The 19,864-nt window shown below is 39.6% G+C and overlaps 1 protein-coding gene across 1 annotated transcript; it reads right to left on the bottom strand.

Annotated features, from left to right (window-relative positions):
- Nucleotides 1–492: 492 nt before the first annotated feature.
- On the bottom strand, nucleotides 493–16,315 carry LOC121362706 (solute carrier organic anion transporter family member 1C1-like). Its single transcript, XM_041484450.1, has 14 exons — nucleotides 16,205–16,315; nucleotides 14,877–15,018; nucleotides 14,648–14,780; nucleotides 13,562–13,689; nucleotides 13,191–13,337; nucleotides 10,878–10,976; nucleotides 9,653–9,889; nucleotides 8,405–8,569; nucleotides 6,884–7,079; nucleotides 5,044–5,209; nucleotides 4,242–4,423; nucleotides 2,807–2,871; nucleotides 1,466–1,583; nucleotides 493–715 (listed from the first exon to the last, which is right to left on the bottom strand). Exons 1-14 carry the CDS (start codon nucleotides 16,313–16,315, stop codon nucleotides 493–495), a joined length of 2,112 nt encoding a protein of 703 aa, XP_041340384.1.
- Nucleotides 16,316–19,864: the final 3,549 nt, after the last annotated feature.

Below are 19,864 nucleotides of genomic sequence, written 5' to 3' on the forward strand. Positions count from 1 at the left end.
CCTGGGGTCTCACCTGGCCATGGCTGGAACAAGGAGCTCTGCTCATGAGAGGCCATCAGAGAAGCCCAAGTGAATCTTGATTGCCTGTGTGGAGCTGCAGGACTAAATACAGAGCAAGAGGACTTGAAATAAAGTCACTGAAAAAAATGTCAAAGCAGCTTATTGTGGATTTCTTCTTGATTTTTCAATCGTAATTAAATTTATGGCACTTGCAAAATTTTGCCTTGTCCTACTGTTGGTCTAGAAAGGGACTAAGAGCAAGAGGATGGGAGAGTTCCCCAAAATTTTGAACACCTTTTCCCCTTATTGTTGTTTCAGATGAGGAAAGGAAGAAGATAGGGTAAAGCAAATAAAAAGCCAATGTTCAAAGATACTTTTTGAACTCTCAAAATGTAAACTAGTTGTTGAAGTCTGTATTTAGACCCCTTTTGTGCTCAGAAAAACTGGAGCACAGGCAAAGTTACAAAAGACCTTGTTTTTGTTTGGTTTTTTTTACATATAAGTTTCCTCGCTCTCCTCTGAGGTTCTTGAACCAGGAAGAATTTCTCTTTTGTTGGCAGTTTCTGGTTCTTTGCTGGTTGATCTTTCTGCATTTTTAATATCTGCCTTCTCTTTGCCATCTGGTTTGAAGCGTTTCATAATTAAAACAGAGAGCACTATGTACAAGAGACAGCATCCTGCCCGAAGTCCTGCAATGAGGCCAAGATACACATTCCTAGGGGAAAAAAAAGGAGCAAAATACATTTATATTAATAAAACTTTCCAATTCTGTATGGGACCAAGTGAGATATAAAGAGCAGTTTGACAAAACCATCTATTCTCAGCCAGGTATTGCTCCACATTTGAAAATAGGAAATAACAGGCAGAAAGCAAATGACCTTGTGATATTTAGCCCCAGACAGGCTCTAATCAGGTCTCAGACTTGCAGCAGAAGTGTCTGGGGTGTGCTGCCATCCAGCAGACTCTATTTTAGGGCTGACAAGAGGAGCTGCACCAGCTGGGCCTTTTTGCCTGCCATCCCTGTCCTTGCCCTGCTCCTCCCTGGCACACTCGGTGCTCCTGGCCACATTCCCCAGCCACTCGTGCCCTCCCTCCAAGGGGGTTTTGTGAGATCTCTTCCACAACAGGAAACAAAACAAATGAGGGATGAGGGAGAGAATCTGCAGAGCTACACGTGCTCCACAGTCTTTCAGCACCCCTCAAAGCCAAAGTGTCACAGAGTTCCTCAGTGCACTTATTTCATTATTCAGTGCAGAGTACAACAAAAGAACTAATTCTCGTGACTTCAGGCAGCACCCTGCAATTTTAGATGCCAGACTGAATAAAAATGATTTGGTTTATTTACCTATTGAGGTCTAGTCAGAGTAAGGAGCAGTGATGCTGTTAGACCCTAATCAGACAGCTGGCAGGAGGAAATTCCACCTTGTCCTTGCTGCCCAGATTCCCAAAGCCCAGTGAGGATTACCTGAACTCTTTTGTGTCGTACACTCGGCAGGATCCTGATCCCCCACAGCTTTTTGTCCCCCATTTCAAGCAAGTCTCATCTATCAAGGCACCAAAATAAATAGGGGCTGGGAGTCCTCCTGCAAAGAAAATTCTCATTACATGATCTCACACATGCAGATCTCATCATTTAGTGTCATGTACAGAAGTGAGGAAGTGAATCTCCAGGTTTTTGAATTATGCCTGCATAGAATGGGACTAAACATCCAGTTCCAGCCTTGAGATGGCAAGATTTACTTAAGTAAAAGTACTTAAAGGCAGTTAAAACAATGGACTTAAAACAATAGCTTAATAATATCCAGCAAGGGAAATGTTATCCATTCCCTTTAATAGTATTTTTATTGGAAGTTTAACTTCCACTGTTTAAAGAAATAATACAACCAACATTTCTTTTGCAACCCCTGGTGTGGAATTACATGCCATGACATATGAATATTTGTGTATATTGATATGTATATTCAGGCCTTGCCATTAAAAGGTGATTAGTGCAGTGCAAAGGGATGAAATTAAGGCCTTACTGCACAGAAATTGGGTAATAAGTGTACTATTTATGTAGTAATGAAAGAATTTCTTTTAGACACACAATAATGTTTTAATGTCATCAGTATGAGGGAGAGTGTGCAATTTTCTGAAGTTAACTGTCCTGTAAAAGTAGGAGATTGATTCTCTGCAGTGTTCAGCTAAAATATGGAGATTGGAAAAGAGATCCAAATGACCACTTGGGCTTTTCTGCAAGGCAGAAAATCCCAAAAATTTCAAAATCAGCAAACAAGGGAAGATGAGGCAAGGTTCGTTTGAGGCAGGGCAGACTATGTGTCTGAATAATTAAATGATTGTTTATTGCAGATAAATTCAAGAAACAAAATAATAGGCAAAGTACATTGGAGCTTTAAATGAATAATGGTCAGCAAAAGGGGGGGATATGCAGACTGTTGAAGCTGTGTCCACAATTTAAAAAAAATAAGCTCAACAATAAAATGAAATTTGCTTCCTTTGCCTCATTTATTTTCAGTGTAGAAAAAAAATGTGAAGAGATAATCATAATATATAAATACATAATAATAATATTTAAATACCACGTGATCATAATATCTAAATACCAGGAAATCATAATATCTAAATACCAGGAATTATGTAGTAAGCTCTTCCAAACATTTTGAAATGTATGGTCTGTTTACAAAGAAAAATTTTGGAAAATTTATTTTGTTCTTCTCTGGACCAAGGGCACTGCAATGTCTACCTCTAGTCTACCTTTTGGCTTTTGATTACCCACTTGAAAACCCCCAAAGAAATTAAACCTTACCTAGTACTCTACCACCCAAAGTTTCTATCCCAACAGCAAAGGATTTCAGGTCTGGCGAAACAGATCTGGAAAGGAAACAAGACCAGAGTGTTGAGGAAAAGAAAAACGCGTCCACAGCCACGCTGAGAACATCTGCACATGCCCCACTGCAGCAGTGCTTACCCAGCACAGCCCCTGCAACCCTGACTGAAAACATCCAGCAGCTTAAAATTCAGGTGTAGAATCTCCTTCCACAGAAAAACACCCATTGAAATAAATGCAAGAATCTACAGAAACTCACCTTGAACCAAAGGAAAACAGGTTGTGAATACTTTTGGGAGAGGATGCACAGGGACATGAAAGAGAACCCACCAAAAAAGATAGTTCAGGCCCATAAGTTAAGCTCAAGCCTGGCTTTATGAGGGGCTGCACTGTGCAGTGATGGACCAGAAGAACAAGAGTGTGCAGCCCTTGTTGACTTAACCACCTCTGCCTCCAGCATTTTACAGAGACACAGCGAATGTGAGTGACCTGGCTACAAAAACACCTCATTCCTGCCAGTGGAAAGCAGCCTGTGTCCATCAGGTGAGCTGGAGAATTGGCAAAACCCAGAGGGGAGCACCGAGCTGGCACAGGGGCAGGAGGGAGCCTTGCTGTGCCCAGCCTGCCCTGCACTGGAGTTTGTACACCAGTGTGTTGTCTCTTCAGCATCACCACCAAAGGCTTCTCATCACACCAGTTAGAGCTCTGAAAACTGGCCAGCAAGGTGAGCCTTGCCCAAAACTCAGGTGAGCACTGCACTTAGAAATACTGCAGGAGATCAGCAGCTTGGCCAAGTTATTTAGTCGTGTACACGGACCACTGTGATTCACCCGTGGGCAGGAGGATAAAGGCACTTCCACGTGGCAGGCACAAAACATTGTCTTTTCTTCTCAATGTAAAATAGTGGTGCTGCTTTCCAACTGAGGGAATGAAAATTTTAAAAACATTCCTGCTATAATTCTGCTTCTGTCAGCTGACCAAAAAAAATGGGATATCAGACTTCTCCCAACACAGAAGATACTGTGAGGCCACAAGGCTTAACAAAGGTGCCTGTTTTTCTCTGAATAATGTGAACAGCACTGCTTATGGCTTAGCATTGCATCTTATTTCAAGTCCAATGCTCTGGTAAAAATATCCCTATCACTGGAATTGAAACCCAGCATTCAGGATCAGCATAATGCCCCCCCCTTTCATCACCAAGGTATCTACTCAGCATCAAATTAGAATTAAATTTCTGGACAGATATTTTGCTCTGCCTCTGAAAAGAGCTGGATTTCAGAGCACAGACAAATAAATCCTCAGGGGCACAATTTGATCCCCATGCCATTCCTCACAGCAGGAATGAAATAGTAGATATCATTTTCTGTTTCTCTTTCCCCAAGCTTTATGGTCAAGGTAAGGTAAAGTATTTCACCTAAACATAATCATGTATGTAGGAGTGCCTCCTAAGGCTAAAATAAATGCACATGCAGTCTGTAATGCTAAAAAATAGGGAAAGGCTTTGGTACAGCTTTCTCTTTGGCACTGTCCCAAAACTGCAGAGGAATTGCCAAGCCCGAGCCCTTGTCCTTCCACACAGCTGCAATTGTGGAACACCTGAAAGGAGAAGATGACAATAACTTATTTATTCAGAATTCAGGACCAATAAACAACCATTTCATCAGCTAGATTTTTCACTGCCCATACCAGCCAGGCTGTTGTTGATGCTGAAAACCCTTCTGTAATCATCTCTGCAGGTCACTGATATGCTCCAGCCTCTCTGAGCTGCTCCAGAGACACAAAGCAGCTGGAGTTCTAGTTTCAGCCATGCCTCTGCTAGAACACAAGGTGCTCTGTGTGTGCTTAAAGTGGGTAAAAGCTAAAAAAATCAGATGTGAACTGCTACCCAGCCATTCTGCTCAGCTATCCCATGGAGAAGATGCATAACAGCAACAAGAAAAAACAGAGGTGTGGACCAAATATGCACCATGCATATAGATTTTTATGTGCTTAAACAGAATTTGGATTGATAATGGGCTTTGAAGTTAGCAGGACACATGGGTTTGAAGGCCAATTTTCCTGAAATGAAGCCAGAATATTGATGGGATGTTTAAATACAAGCCTGATAATGCTGCTAGTCTTTTTCAGTATTGTCAGTGCAGACAATTCTGCTTCTGCCAGAAGATATAAGCATTTGCACACTCTTCTGCAAACATAGTGCTTTCAGGAATATTTACCATATTCCTTCCTGTCCCAGATGATGATTTGCACCCTGCAAAGCAGGCTGTCATGTATGTGATCCCATTGTCCCCACAGACAGGGTCCCACTGGTCCACCTTGCAGCTGCACTCAGCATTGCAGCTGGCTGTGTAGATGTGCTTGCTGGAGGAAAGGTGCTTCATTCTGCAGGACAACAGGAGAAATTATGGAATTATTTAGTGGAACTTTACAGTAAAAAAAAAGAAAAGAAAATAAAATAATATATATATATATAAAATATATATTAATTAAATATATATTTTATATATTATAATATATAAATATATTATAAAATATTATATATATTTATATATTTATATATTAAATAAATATACATAAGTATATAAATATTATATAAATATATTAAATATATATTATATATATACATGGAAAAAGTGAAGTGATCAAAATGGGCAGATATCTGCACTGTGAAGTTGTCAAATGGACACCATGATAATTTCAGCTAAAGCAAAGTTCTCTTGGGATTTTAATCAAGCAATAACATTTCTTTGGGTTGCCTCTGAGAAGGCATGGAAATTAAAATGCTGGGTGGAAATATGTGGTATTAGTTTTGCATTTGAAAGCTCACCCCGAGAAAAGGAAAATCATAGCTAGAATCTCTTATCACTGAGACATGACCCAAGGGAAAACCATAATTTTGGTATGGTATCCTATCATACCATATCCAGATGATAGAGGTAGGATACAAAAGTTTTAAAAAAGTACATAAAACCAAAACAGCAATTGACTTTTTTTCTCTGGATCCAGGCCACTGTATCAGGACACTCTGAGCACATGTCAGCAGTGCTCAGTTTCCTAAAAATCATCCTTGCTGTGAGCTCAAATGCAAGGTGAAAATGTTCAAAACTTGCCTTTTCTTCCTCCTTCTCCCTTCCCTCAGCCAAGAGCACACATTATGTGGGCTACATGTCCCCAGAGTCTCTTAGTAGGGAAGATAACTGAGGGATTTAGCCCTCATTAGGCTGTTGTCTTCAAAATATAAATTGTTAAATAGGTAAAACACTAAATGGGTCACTTAGCCAGAAACAACTCTGGCATGTACCAAATTCTCCAGACTCAGTTCTCCTGGAGAAACTGTAGATGCTCTTTCAATATATCAACATATGCTCTCTTGCTGTTGATGCTTATTTTTTATTCACTCTGTGGCATCCGAGGTTGCACTCAACCAGTTTATAAAATCAAAATCTAGGATTTTTTTCTGTGCACCACCCCAAAGAAGCAGCTGTGCCAAATGTGACAAACCACCCTGTATCAATGTATGTGAACAACTCAGCCTCAGTGTGCACCAGCCACAGCATTTGTATCTGTTCTTATCAGAATTTTCTCAGGGCACTATAGAATTCATCCAAGGTACTAAAACATAAACTGTGCTAAAATAAGAATGAAGAAGCTGAGAAACCAAATACCAAAATCACAAGGACTAAGTAACAAAATACTATGAAACACCTGAACTGTGACCAATCACAAATGCTAAGAAATGGAAACGAAAAAAGTCAAAAAGTATATACTTTATATATATATATATATAATATATATATATATACACACACACAAAATATATATATATATATAAAAGTTTTCACATTTAATAAGATTTATCAAATACATTTCCCAAAAAAAAACATTTTACAACAGGATTGATAGCCACATTTTCTTAATTATTAGCACCATCCCCAGCTCCAGGCATGACTTCAGACTGCCAATTCTGTCTCAAAATCTAGGATTTTTTTCTGTGGCCCACCCCAAGGAAGCAGCTGAGCCCCGTGAGCGGGGCAGCCCCAGGGGAGGGGTACAAACCCAGCGTAGGGCGCCGTCAGCCCGGCCACCTGCAGCACCTCACAGCTGCAGGTGAAGTACAAGAGGTTCAGCAGATACGCCACGATGAAGGTGATGCACGCAAACTTGGCCATTTCTGTTATGTGCAGCTTGAATTTCTTGATCAGGAAGCCTCCTAGAAACATGCCCAGGATTGTGACAGGTAGAAGTACCACACCTGCAAAGAGACAGTAAGAAAAATGTTAAGTGCTCTCACTTGCACTGACTATTTTAGAATAAATTTGTAAAATAAATAGGTATATTTTATTCTATTTCTAGAATAGGTTCAGATACTTATTTTTGGGCTGATTCTTTGAAGTTCTAAGATTTTTATTGCCTTCTAGTAATTTTACATCCCCATTTTCTTTTGCAAATCATGTTATGACTCTAGAAAGCTCAACTCCTCAAAATTCATTTTTTACTATATTGCATTTAGATATAACAAAACCTGTACAGGTGCCTGTTAGAAACTGGAGTAAATGATAATGTCTTAGCTCACATGCACTTCATATAAAAGAAAACATAAGACTTTATGTAAGCCACAAAGAAGTTTCCAAAATGGAACATAAAAGGAAGTTGAAGTTCTGCTCTGCATTCAGTTTTGATCTGAGAGTGAATAATGAGATGATTTGCATTTAGATTTAATCTGCTCAGTATTTCACAAACACCCCTTTCTTGCTAAACAGAGGGGTTTGGCAAGGTGTTATTGGCAGGGGTTGGCCTTTCTCTGGTTTTACTATTGGTTGGTTTTCTTGGTCGTTTTTGTAACACGTTCTCAGCATTCAGGAAAAAAGAAAATATAGGAAAAAGAAAGTTCTTCCCACATTTGTAGCTGACTAAGGCATTGTGTCTTCAGGTTAAAGTAATTCAATATCAGCTCTGCAATGACCTCACATACCCTGTTTTCCTTCCAGATTATGAGAACGTATCAATCACTGTAAGATTAATATAACTTCAGCATTCTTTTTTTTTTTTTTGTAGAACACTACAAAGTACTTATTTCTGAAGGAACTGAAAAACTGAAATACAGTTTTAAAATTAATGAAGTGACTCAAACTTTTATGTTTTGGTTTCTTATTGCTTATAAAATTTGGATTTGTAATCAAAATGACATTTATACCAATATGTCGTTCTGAAAACAAACCCCCACCCATTTCATTAAACAGTTTAACATTTTTTTCTATTAGTTTTTACTTAGCTGCAGCTGATATCTGATGTGTGGTTTTCACTCATGAAAACAGACACAGCCCAAATCTCACTATGAAAAAAACTTCCACCCAGTTTTAGTAATCCTCTAGAGCACTGAATTAGGAGCACTAGGAAAATTAACACTAAAATTAACATCCATTTTCAAAATACAGTAAGAAAATTAGGAAACCACTACATGCTTTCCTTTTAACAAAAAAAAAAAGTTCACATAAGCTCCTTCTAAAACAGAAGTCGAGATAACAAATAAAAGCTTCCTTTTTGACACTGGAATTTGAAAAGAAGTCAGGTACCTACCAATTAGAAAGATGGCTTTTGCCACTGACACATTAAATGTCTGCTCCATAAACTTTGTCTCATAGGTTATTATCCCAACAAGGGAATTGTACTGCAGAATAGTGAGGAAGATGAACACCACAAAAATTGGGTTTCCAAACAGCTTCCTGAGTGCTGGCAAGAAATCTGCAACAGAGAGGCAAATACTGTACACCCTGCTAAACACAGAGAGGACTTGTTTTGGCATCTTTAGAGAGTGAAATTAACTTTGGTTTAATTGCTGGCTGCGTTGCAGGCTATAATTCTGTGCTTATCACAGCACACGATTGCTCAGGTGAGAGTTCTCATTGCCAACACGACAGGAGGAGCAGCCCAGCGGATGCTGAGCTGGGAATCAGGATCCTGGATTATCACAGGGCTCCTCAGGCTCACAGCACACCTCCTCAGCGCCTGCACTGAGCATTGACACCCTCCATCAAGAGTAAAATGTGGTTCCCAAAGCAGGAGCCTTCACCAGCCACACAAGGACCCCACAAGAGGGTGATGTTTAGAGAACAGAAGCACCTGGCCCCAAAAAAAGAAATAATTTCTGGAACCCTTGGTTAGAATATTAAAATCCATTAAAATAAAGTGGACATAAACACCTGCATTTAGACTGTAGTCTGGCTCTGGCACAGCTGCCTAAAAGGTGAGAGTTCAAAACACATCTGCTGTAGGTGTGCACATATATACAAACAAACCTTGGGTCTAGTAATAGAAATATAAAATTAAAAGCAATAGCTGGTTGGATCTGGTGTTTCCTATATGAGATGAATTCAGCATCCCTGAGCTCAAACACAGGAGCTACAAATCCAGTGGAGTCCCTCCAACATCTGAGGTAGCCATAACAAGCTCCATGTTTCCTTGCCAAACACTTGCCAGTCCTGACCTGCCCACTATGGATTGCTCATTAATGAGGGACAGGATGTTTTCCCCACTCTCTCTCCATAACCATGGGATTTTAGCTGTAATCCCACCACACAACTACAAACTGAGCATCTCTGGAGCTCCGAGAAACAGCACAAGTTTTTCCCAGCTGTCTGACATCAGGAGAGGACTGAAACTCTCCCTTAACATGTAATTAAAATAGCACAAATTAATGACATTTTTGTTGGTAGTTTGCACTGCAGAAACCTGCATTTTGCTGAAGGCTGTGTGAGTCCATGCTCAGCTCACAACGAATCCATGAGACAGAATTCATATGCAAATATTTGAGCAATAATATTTCACCTTTTACTGCCTCTGAGAACTTTAATTGTGGCTGAGCTGGGGTGTCTATTTTACAGGGATCTCCTTGAACAGACAAGTGACTAATCTTCAAGTTTTCATTCTGTCCTTCTTTTGGTAAGGAATAGGGCAAAAACCAGAAAGGCAATGAAGCAATGAAGTTGACAGCACCACAGATAAGCAATCCAAGCCACCAGGCACCAACCCAACGGGTGTCCTTAGGATTTATGCTGATGGCATCTATAAAATACAGAAAGACAGGAAAATAGGGTAAACATTATGCAGAGCAATTATTATAGATTATTATACATTACTGTATATCCTCATATATATAATTTAAAAAATAGAACAGAGGTCATCTATATCCCATAAGAAGAATGAAATGCAGCTTGTTTCAAATAATAGAATCATGGAATAGTTTATGTTGGAAGGGACCTTTAAGATCATCTTGTCCCACCCCCTACCTTGGGCAGGGACACTTCCACTGTCCCAGGTTGCTCAGAGCCCTTCCAACCTGGCCTTGGACACTCCCAGGGATGGGGCAGCCACAGCTGCTCTGGATAAGTTGTGAGTGATCCCTCCCTGAAGGGAATCAGTCCCATGCAGTCAAAAATAAATATGTGCATTTAAGCCCACAATGGCATTTCTTTGCCACAATCCTCCAATATTATCTGGGGGAATGAGCAAAAGGACCTTTACCACAAAAAAAAAACCTCCTTCCCTTTCTCAATTTCCCAGAGTGCCCTCCTTCTCCATCCCCAAACTCTACAGTTTTTCCTCAATTTTTCCCTGGGATTAGAGACTTTTAAGTTTGGACAACAGATTTGAACAACAACATGAATTTTGAGATGAATCCTTGCTGCATGCTTTTTAAGAGAACACACTTTCTGCTAAGTGTTGAAAGTGCCCACGAGCCTTTCCCTGTTCCCTCAACACAGGGATGGCCTTTTATTCAACCAATCCTTTGTCCTCAGCCGCACAGCAAGGGCGTAACAAGTGTGTGTGCGAGCATTAAAAAAAAACAGTGGGGGTTTTTCAAGGCCTATTCCAACCGCGCTACAACACCAGGTTTTAAAACCTCGATTTTTGAGCAGGAAAAGCTCTCCAGAGATCCCCTGTTTTTTTGGGGGCAGAGAGCTGGGAAGGTGCTTCTTGGCACGGAGGTTGCTCCACCCAGACAGCTTCTGTCTGGCCGTGCCACCCCACGGCGGTGGCCGTGGTCCCTCACCGGTGTCCACGACGCCGACGTCCACCCAGAGGCTGGCACAGAAGGAGCCCAGCAGGAAGCCCAGCGTTGGCCCAAACATGCCCGAGGATCTCACCAGGCCTGCAGGAGAAGGGAGACTGAGCAAAAAACTGCATGGCCGAGGCAAGCCTTCCTCTGTGAGGGCGAGGGAAGGAGAGAGGAAGGAGCAGGCCGTTACGGAATGTCCTGAGGGGCAAGCTGCCCTCACCACAGCTGTGGTGGAGATCAGAAGGTGGGATACCCCTAGGAGCAAATGAATAAACTGTGAAAGCTGCCAGAAATCCACACTGCTGACTGGATGTGTAAATAAAGCACAATTTGATTTTTGGTGTACCGCTGGTGGCAATCGACATAAAATGTCTTCTAAATAATTCAAGCATAGGTTCTCACACTCCCTCGCCCCTTTGTGCTGTTGTGTTGAAATTTAGTTGTGAGCAGGTGACAGGATCAAACTACAGCTCAGTAATTTGGAGTCCTGAATTCTAGAGCAGAAGTGACACCTTGAAGTTGCAGAAGGCTTCATCCCGTTAGAAATGAAGGAATTCTTTACCAAATGCCTGTAAGTCCTTGCCCACATCCAGCACTATGCTCTGTAAATCCTGCTGTGTTCTACTGCAGAGATTTTCCTCCTGAGAGAGTTGGTTTTGCAAACTCTCTTCTGAATGTAGTGATTGCTCAGTTTATCACCCGGAACTTCTGTAATAAATTGTTACATCTTAACAAATATGCTAAATTTTCTGTTCCTTCCCATGGCAACTCTAATATTATTGCTGTCACCACAAGTCTACCAAAATTATTTTAGTTCATTCTATTAAGAAAATGCTGTCTCTGCCTCAAAATAACTTATGTTCTTACTCAACAAAACATTAAAGGGCAAAAGAAAAAGGAGAGACAAAGCCGAGACTTCTTGTTCAGGGTAAAACAACGAGATTAATGCTCAAAATTCATCAGCAAGACTTGACTGACTTTTTTTATTACAGGACAATTTTTTTTTTGTTGTTTGTATTTTACAAAAACACTGAGTATAAATTGATTCAGCCAGATGATGAAAAATAAGATATAGAAAAGAATTAAAGTTAGCCAAGAAAAGAAAGTTCTGTTCTATGGAAAGACTGTTTCAACTTTCACTTTGTTTACAAAGTGATTCAGTCCACCAAAATGCAATGAGTGACTGAAAACTGCTATTCTGAATGTAAAAATGAAATATATTAATAAACTGTAAACTAAATACTTTATTTCTGTGGTGTAAATGAATTTCCATTTTGGTTGTATCCATGTTTACATTATCTTTTTGATCTCCCTTGCCCAGTAGTCCCCATCCTGTCTCAATCTCTCCCACATTAAATTCTGACAAGGAAAATATTCAGCTAAACTTTTTAAAACACCTTTAATCAGAAGGCAATTACAAATATTTTGGATAACTGCTGAGTGGATTGCCTGTTTTTGACAGCTAACTCCACAACACTTCCATTTTCTTCAACCTGCACATTTCCTCATTCCCAAATGAAGACATTGGCTACGGCCTTACCCTGTAGCATCACATGCTGAGCTCTTCCTGTGTCCCACTGTCTTTCTGACCAGCTCAGTTTCACCAAATTGACTTCAGGTCACACAAACACCCCCTGCTGCCAAATCAGTTTGCCAACAAATTAATTATCTTGGGTGTAAGTCTCTCTGTCTTGGGCAATAGGTTATGAGCCGTCAAAACAAGATCAAAGCCCCAATTAGAAAGGATTTGTTACAACACCCTGGAGAGGTGTTGTTTTTCCTTCAGCAAAGAGTGACTTTAAAAGGTTTTAACTGGAAATTGTATTTTTTAAATTTTAATACAAATTATTTTTTGTATTTCACATGCAGTGTGCTGCATGTGAAATACAAAAAGTCAGGTAAGAGCTCCTGGAACACATTGACATTGCTGTAATTAATTGTGACTTCATTAGAGATCCTCACATTAAGGATCATTCCCTTATCTGTGAAATAGTGATTAGGGAGAATTTGGTTCTCTGAAGGTGTGGTACCAAAGTTGATATGCCAGATATGACTTTGCACTTTGGGAAAATGAGTATTTGATTATGCTTCTCTTCATCACAGAAGCTCCTCTGGGACAACAAAAAGACCATCCTGGAATTATCCATAGAAAATAAATATGGGACCTCTTTTGCACTGCTTGGGGCTTTTTTTGTCTCTGTACAGCTCAAAGTTACCCAGATAATTTCTTTTGTTGAGTATTTGCTTGACTATAGAAATGTTAAAGAACAGAATGTCTAGCCTAAAAATCACTAATTTGTACATTACCTATGTAAAATGCTGAGTTTTCTTCTTTAGAAAAATCATCAATGTATGAAACTCCCAGAGGCATAATTGGTGCTTCCCCAATTCCACGTAGAAGGTTCCCCACCAACACAAAAAGCCACAGGTAGGAATTTGTTGTTTTCTCACATCCTGCAGGCCATAAACATTTATACTCCTGTGAACATAATTCTGACAACGCTTTACAGCAGCAGTAAAATAACATAAAATATGGGGATTAACAATCATTATAGGGTGGGTTTAATATATAAATAATAATATTGTGGTCTCTAGCAGGGGTTTTACTGCTTTCCAGTAAAAAAGGGTGTCCAAAAGGGACAAGCAGAAGAGAATCCAACATCAGGGTTTTATCTTACCAGCATTTATCTCTGTGCTGAGTGTTTCTGTAGCATCTGTGGTTGGAGGGCCCCCAGACCCTGGGGAGCAAGCTGACACACTCGTGGAGGAGTTGTCCACACTAACAGTTATCCTTTCATAATTGTAACTGGAAAACAACTGTGTGAAACACAACTGACACATGAAGGACTTTGCTCTGCAGGAAGCGTGGCTGAGCCCTGTGCTCACACGTGTTTATTCCTGTCTCACACTCAGAGTGGAGGGGAGGCCCTTTCCCAGGGCTTGGCTTAAAATAAAATGGGTTTCTTCATGCCATTTTCAAATGCTCTGATGATTCTAACCCAAATATTTTCTGGAGATAAAGAACAACTAATCTTCTCCCAGAGATGATTCTTTAGACTGCAGGACAGAGGAAGAGCTCATCCACATCTGTGTTTTGGCACCTCTGTCTTACCTTTGTGGCAAATGCAAGGATACCAAAGGTATCACCTGCATCTGACAATTATGTGTTAGAGCTTAAATGTGAATGGGGTATTTAGATATTTAATTCTCCCCAAGTTTAGATTAAAATCTTCAGCATTTTAAAGAGTTTATCATGAGTAGCCACCATGGAGAAAGAAACCTTTTCCACCAAGATCTAATTACAGTTCACTTATATAAAAAAAGAAACACAGTTAAGAATATATATATTTGTATTATTTATATTTATAACATTTATAGTTATATTTATTTTATATTTATATCAATATTTATATCAATATTTATATTTATATTTATATTTATATTTATATTTATATTTATATTTATATTTATATTTATATTTATATTTATATTTATATCCATCCCAGGTGAAAAATTCAACCCACTTTATCCTCTACTTATAAGTTCTGTAGAAATCTGAGGTTTCTCTCCTGCTTACCTGTAGCAAGAGCTAAGCTTTCAGAGAGGAAATCACAAAGCCAATATTTAAAAATCCAATATTTAAAAATGTTGGACTAGCTGGAAGAAACTACTACTGCCAAGCTTTTAACTCAGGTCTATGCTTGAAAAACCACTTTGTATGATCAAGTTCCATAAGTGCATAACATGAAAATCTCCATATTTACCGTCCCATTAGGAACTGAGGCATCACTGACAAAAAAGCTCCTACAGACATGATGAGACACCCAACAGCAATTATTTTTGGCCTGTGAACTCTTGGTCCAAGGTAGCTCACCAACACCATCACCATTAAGTTACCTGCATCAACAGGAGAGAGGGCAAGCACAAAAAAATAGGTTTTTTGGGAGTGAAAGTGTACTAAAAAGCACTTATCCACTTTCAAAATACATATACCTATCTCAAAGCTGCCATCAATAATGCCAACAATCGATGATGAGATTTCAAATCTCCTTTCAATTTGACTGGACATGCTCTTCATGTAGCTCCCAGAAAATCCTTTGGCAAAAAAGGAAAAAGCTAGAGCTCCAAGAAATATCTGAAGAGAGAAAATAATTGAGTTTGCAAAGTAACATTTTTTGATTTATGGCTGGATGCCTGAGCAACCCACTCAAGAAGCACAAAAATCATATGCTTTGCTTTCTAATTCTTTGTGAGGAGAATCTTCCTCCTGTTATCATTAAAACAGAATTTACTTTCTTTATCGGGGTGGCCTCAATTTTACTTCAAAGAGAACGAAAGTTGACATTGGTGGTATGCACCTTCTAACTTTCTAGTACATATTGGTCCAGATGTTTCCTTCCTTAGGGAAAATCTTGCAGCATAATGTTGCTTATTTCTGGCACCTATATCACATACTCATATCTGGTACTTATACCTTATCACCTCTCCTTCTCCTGTTCTAAAACACATGAATAAAAAGATATATCTGCAACTACCACTGTGACTATAGCACACCTCTAAATTAATTGTTAGTAAAATATGACCTCATTTTTCGTTTTTCAACTTCTGAGCACATTTATTGACTTCTGTGTGCTTGGAATCACAACCATAGAATAAGAATGGTTTGGGTTGGAAGGGACCTTAAAGATCATCTTGTCCTACAGCCAGCCATGGGCAGAGACAGCTTCCACCAGACCAGGTTGCTCAGAGCCCCATCCAACCTGGCCTTGGACTCTTCCAGGGATGGGGCATCCACAGATTCTGTGGGCAGCCTGTGCCAGGGCCTCACCACCCTCACCATGAAGATTTTCTCCCTAATATCCCATCTAAACCCACTCTCTGTCGGTTTGAAGCCATTCTCCCTTGTCAATATTCTCTCTTCATCTTTCTTGTTGGTTCTTTCAGGTCCTGGAAGGCCACAAGGATGTGAGCCCTGAGCCTTCTCTTCTCCACTCTCAATTCTCCAGCTTTTCCTCCCTGCAGAGCTGCTCCATCCCTCCGTGTCCCTCCTCTGGGCTGGCTCCAGCAGCTCCATTCCTTCCTGTGCTGGGATCCCAGAGCTGGAGGCAGCCCTGCAGGTGGAGTTTCAGCAGAGCAGGGCAGAATCCCCTCCCTCCCCTATCCGCCCAAATCCCTTCCATCCCCCTATGGATGAAGCCCAGACCATTTTTCCCACACACACAGCACCAAGCAGTGCCATACATAACTAACTGAATTTTGATAGGACTTCAAATGGCAATTCAGTGTTCCAGAGAAAGTATGTGGTGAGGGCTCTTCCCTACCTTTAGCTTTGAACAATTATGGCACACGGTCTTGGCAGGAGCTGCGCTGCCATCAGCGTCCTGGAACAGTGATTTTTCTTTCAGCTGGCCAGGAGTGATTGGTCTGTCCATGGTTTTCCTTCTCCAGGTCTGAAATGTTTCCTGTTTGAAAAATATTGCTAAGTTTAACTATTGTTGCCATAAGAATTGCATGTTCCAATGTTTTTCAGACATACTCAGTGGTGAGACACTGCTTGAGATATCTGCACATTGACATCTTTTCTCATCATTAAAGAGTGCTCAAAGTAACGACTGGAATTAATTAAGGACTGCTGCACCTGATTTGTGAAATCTGCTTTCTAAAAGGCTCCAGGACTTTCTTGGACAGATGGAAAAGTTATGGATAACTCACTGCAGATTTTTAGAAATCTTTGTGGAAAAAGGAAGTCCCCAGGCAGCTGATCTTGGGGACAGTTTGTCAGAAAAACATCTTCACCACACTTGTGCCAATCCTTTCTGAGATATCCATTTTTGATCACTGTTCCAGACTAAGGTGTGACCCAGTAGACTTCTGCTATTATATTTCTAAGGATTTTCTTAGTGAATACTGCCATTCTGCTAGCATTTGAATGAGTAACATAATTTATTGGATAAATCTTTGTAGAATCAGACCACAAATGATGACAGAGGAGAAAATAGGGTGAGCAGTATGATAGGTGAAGATGCATTAAGGGGAAAGAGAGCACTGATTAAAAGAAACAAATAATGACTATCTGTAAGCCCACAAGCCTTCACAAGCTCCTGCAGAACAGATGATAAATGTAGATATTTTAAAAAGACTGATAAAGTTTTAAAAGTTGGTTCTGATTCAAGGAGTCATATTAGCTATGTTAAAAGCAGCTAATACTGAGACATCTGGAATGATAATAACTAAAAAAAAAAATATTTCCAAGCTTGTCTGTTGGAAAACTGGTGCAATAGTACCAAAATCAACCAGTCAGATCCTATATACACATTTGCGCATATATTAAAGGAGTATAGAGGAATATATATCAAGAAATTGGCCTGTATAATTTTCCCCCCAAGACACTGGAATCTCAAACATGCCACGCTGTTTCAGTCACATGGGAACTTTCCAGGTCTCCCTCCTGAAGGACCTGAGGCCAGCTGACCCAGGAGTGGAGCCCACACACAGGGACGTGGCAGGATCCCGGGATAACGCACAGGGACGTGGCAGGGTCCCGGGATAACCCACAAACATCACCAGGTTCCTCTGAGGAGTTCATCTCTCCCAAGCAAGATGCCCAGGGCTACCTGGGTTCCCTGGGAAATGCCTACCTATGCCAGAAGGGACAACATGCTCAGAAACCCAGCAATCCCCCAGATGTTATTCCTAACCACTGAAAATAGGCACTAATGTCTCATAAGGAGATATAAAGCCTCACAAGGACTCTAACTTGATTTTTGTAAATTTTAGTTCCAAATCCTACTCCGGTAGGAGGGGATTGTGCAAAGCAAACATGTATATTTCAGACAAAGCCCCATACGAAATTTCTAAAGGGACGTAATCTTCCTTAGACCATCTTCAGCAACTTCTAAATAAAATAAAAAAAAAAATCGAAAGTAAGCTATAGATAATTAAAGTATGGTGAAGTCAGACTTACCCCAGTCTTTATAGGATAGGAGCTGAAAGACAGAGTTCTCTAAAGCAAATACATTCTTTATTGATTTGTATTTTGCTGATGATTAACTTTGTGCAACATCTGACTCTGGTAAATAAACAGGATCTCAATCAGTGACGTGGTTTTCTTTTCAATATATCAAATTTTAAATATAAAATGTTGTTTATAGTGACAGACTAATAATCTACCTGAAACTCACAGAAAATGTTAAATTGTAGAAATACTTCTCTTACCTAATCAAACTGTACCTAATTGTGCAATTACATTTTCTATAACCACTCCATGAGAATCTGAACTTTGGTAAGCCAGTGAATCATTGACACCAGTGGTATTTAAAATTAAGCAAGAAAAATTATAAAAGATTTAATTTATGAATTAGAGGTAATGGATAGTTTTTCTACAGAGGGATAAAATACCCTGCTCCCAACAGGAGCGACAGCACTTAATCCTTTAAAAAAAAAAATTGAATTTGCAAAATTGTACCTTTGCACTTTACATAAATCTTTCAAGTTGAGCGACAACGAGATGTGCAGAAAGGCTGCACCGGGAGCTCACAAGTGAACAAACAAACAGAGTAACTCCAAATGGAAGGGAGCAGGGAGGGAGGGACAGGGAGAGCACTCACTTACTGTGTGTCAGAGCGGTGTCAGGCTGTTCCTCTGCCGTGCCCCAGGCTCCAGGCTGGGAGCCAGCGCAGCGTCACGGCCAAAGCTGTGACACAGCCTGCTCCCAGAAGTGGAGCACCTCACCACATGGGTCTTAAACCTTGGATTTCCTTCTTATGGTGATTGCAAAACTTCCCCCAGTCAGCGGTACCGGAGCAGTGCAGAAGGAGGCAGGTCTGCTGCTGTCCCTGCTTTGGCAGCCTACCTGCCCGCAGTGCCAGCCTCTCCCGGGTGGAACAACTTGTTTTCTTCACTCTTTCTTTCTTTCTTTTTTTTTTTTTTCTTCCCTGATGTCTAAACATTGGAGACCCATCAAGCACCTCTCCAAGGGAACTCCCCACCATCCACCCAACAAGCATGGAGTGGCTCAGCTCAGGCGCAAGAGCCCTGGGAGCTCAGGCTCAGCTTTTCCAAACACCTGCAGCCTCCCAGCTTTCTCTCCTTGGTGCCTTGGAGGAGGGTCACAGGGACACCAAGGGATGGCTGAGCTCCTGGGAGGGCATGAACAGCTCATGGACATCTGCCAGTTTTGGGTTTGAGCCCTCTGTGCCCCAACCCCGATGCACAGGTTTGCATGCAGAGCATTGATTATCTTCTTCTGTACAAAAGTACACTAAGAGATTTGCTAAAGACTAAATGAACTCAATTATTTGTGAGTTATGGAATTGTGGAATCACAGCATTTAGTCAGAACTAAAAAAAAAAACCTTATGAACGCTATAAAAAAAGTTATAAACTTGCTAAGTACATAAATATGCAAGCTCTCCCTCATTGCCCTCTGAAGCTTGCAGGTTAACTGCAGGCAGTCATTTTATCTGCCATATTTGCACTTGTTATTGGATTTTGCTTGATAGAATTTTACACATTTTACTGTGATCATTAAATATAATATATTATATATTTACTATATAATATTATATATTATATGCTATATAATATTATATATTATATAATATATAATATATAATGTATAATATATAATATATAATATATAATATAGTATATAGTATATACTATATAGTATAATATAAAATTATGTATAATATGTATATTATATATATAATATATAATACATATAGTATGTATATAATACATATAATATATATATACACACACATATATATACACACACACATATATATAATATATAATGTATAATATATAATGTATAATATATAATATATAATATAAAAATATATATAATATATATAATATATAATACTTATAGTATGTATATAATACATATACTATAAATATATATACACACATATATACACATATATATAATGTATAATGTATAATATATAATATATAATATATAATATAAAAATATAT

This window comes from Pyrgilauda ruficollis, unplaced genomic scaffold (genome assembly GCF_017590135.1).
Source record: "Pyrgilauda ruficollis isolate IOZ18807 unplaced genomic scaffold, ASM1759013v1 scaffold66, whole genome shotgun sequence".
Classification (NCBI taxonomy): domain Eukaryota; kingdom Metazoa; phylum Chordata; class Aves; order Passeriformes; family Passeridae; genus Pyrgilauda; species Pyrgilauda ruficollis.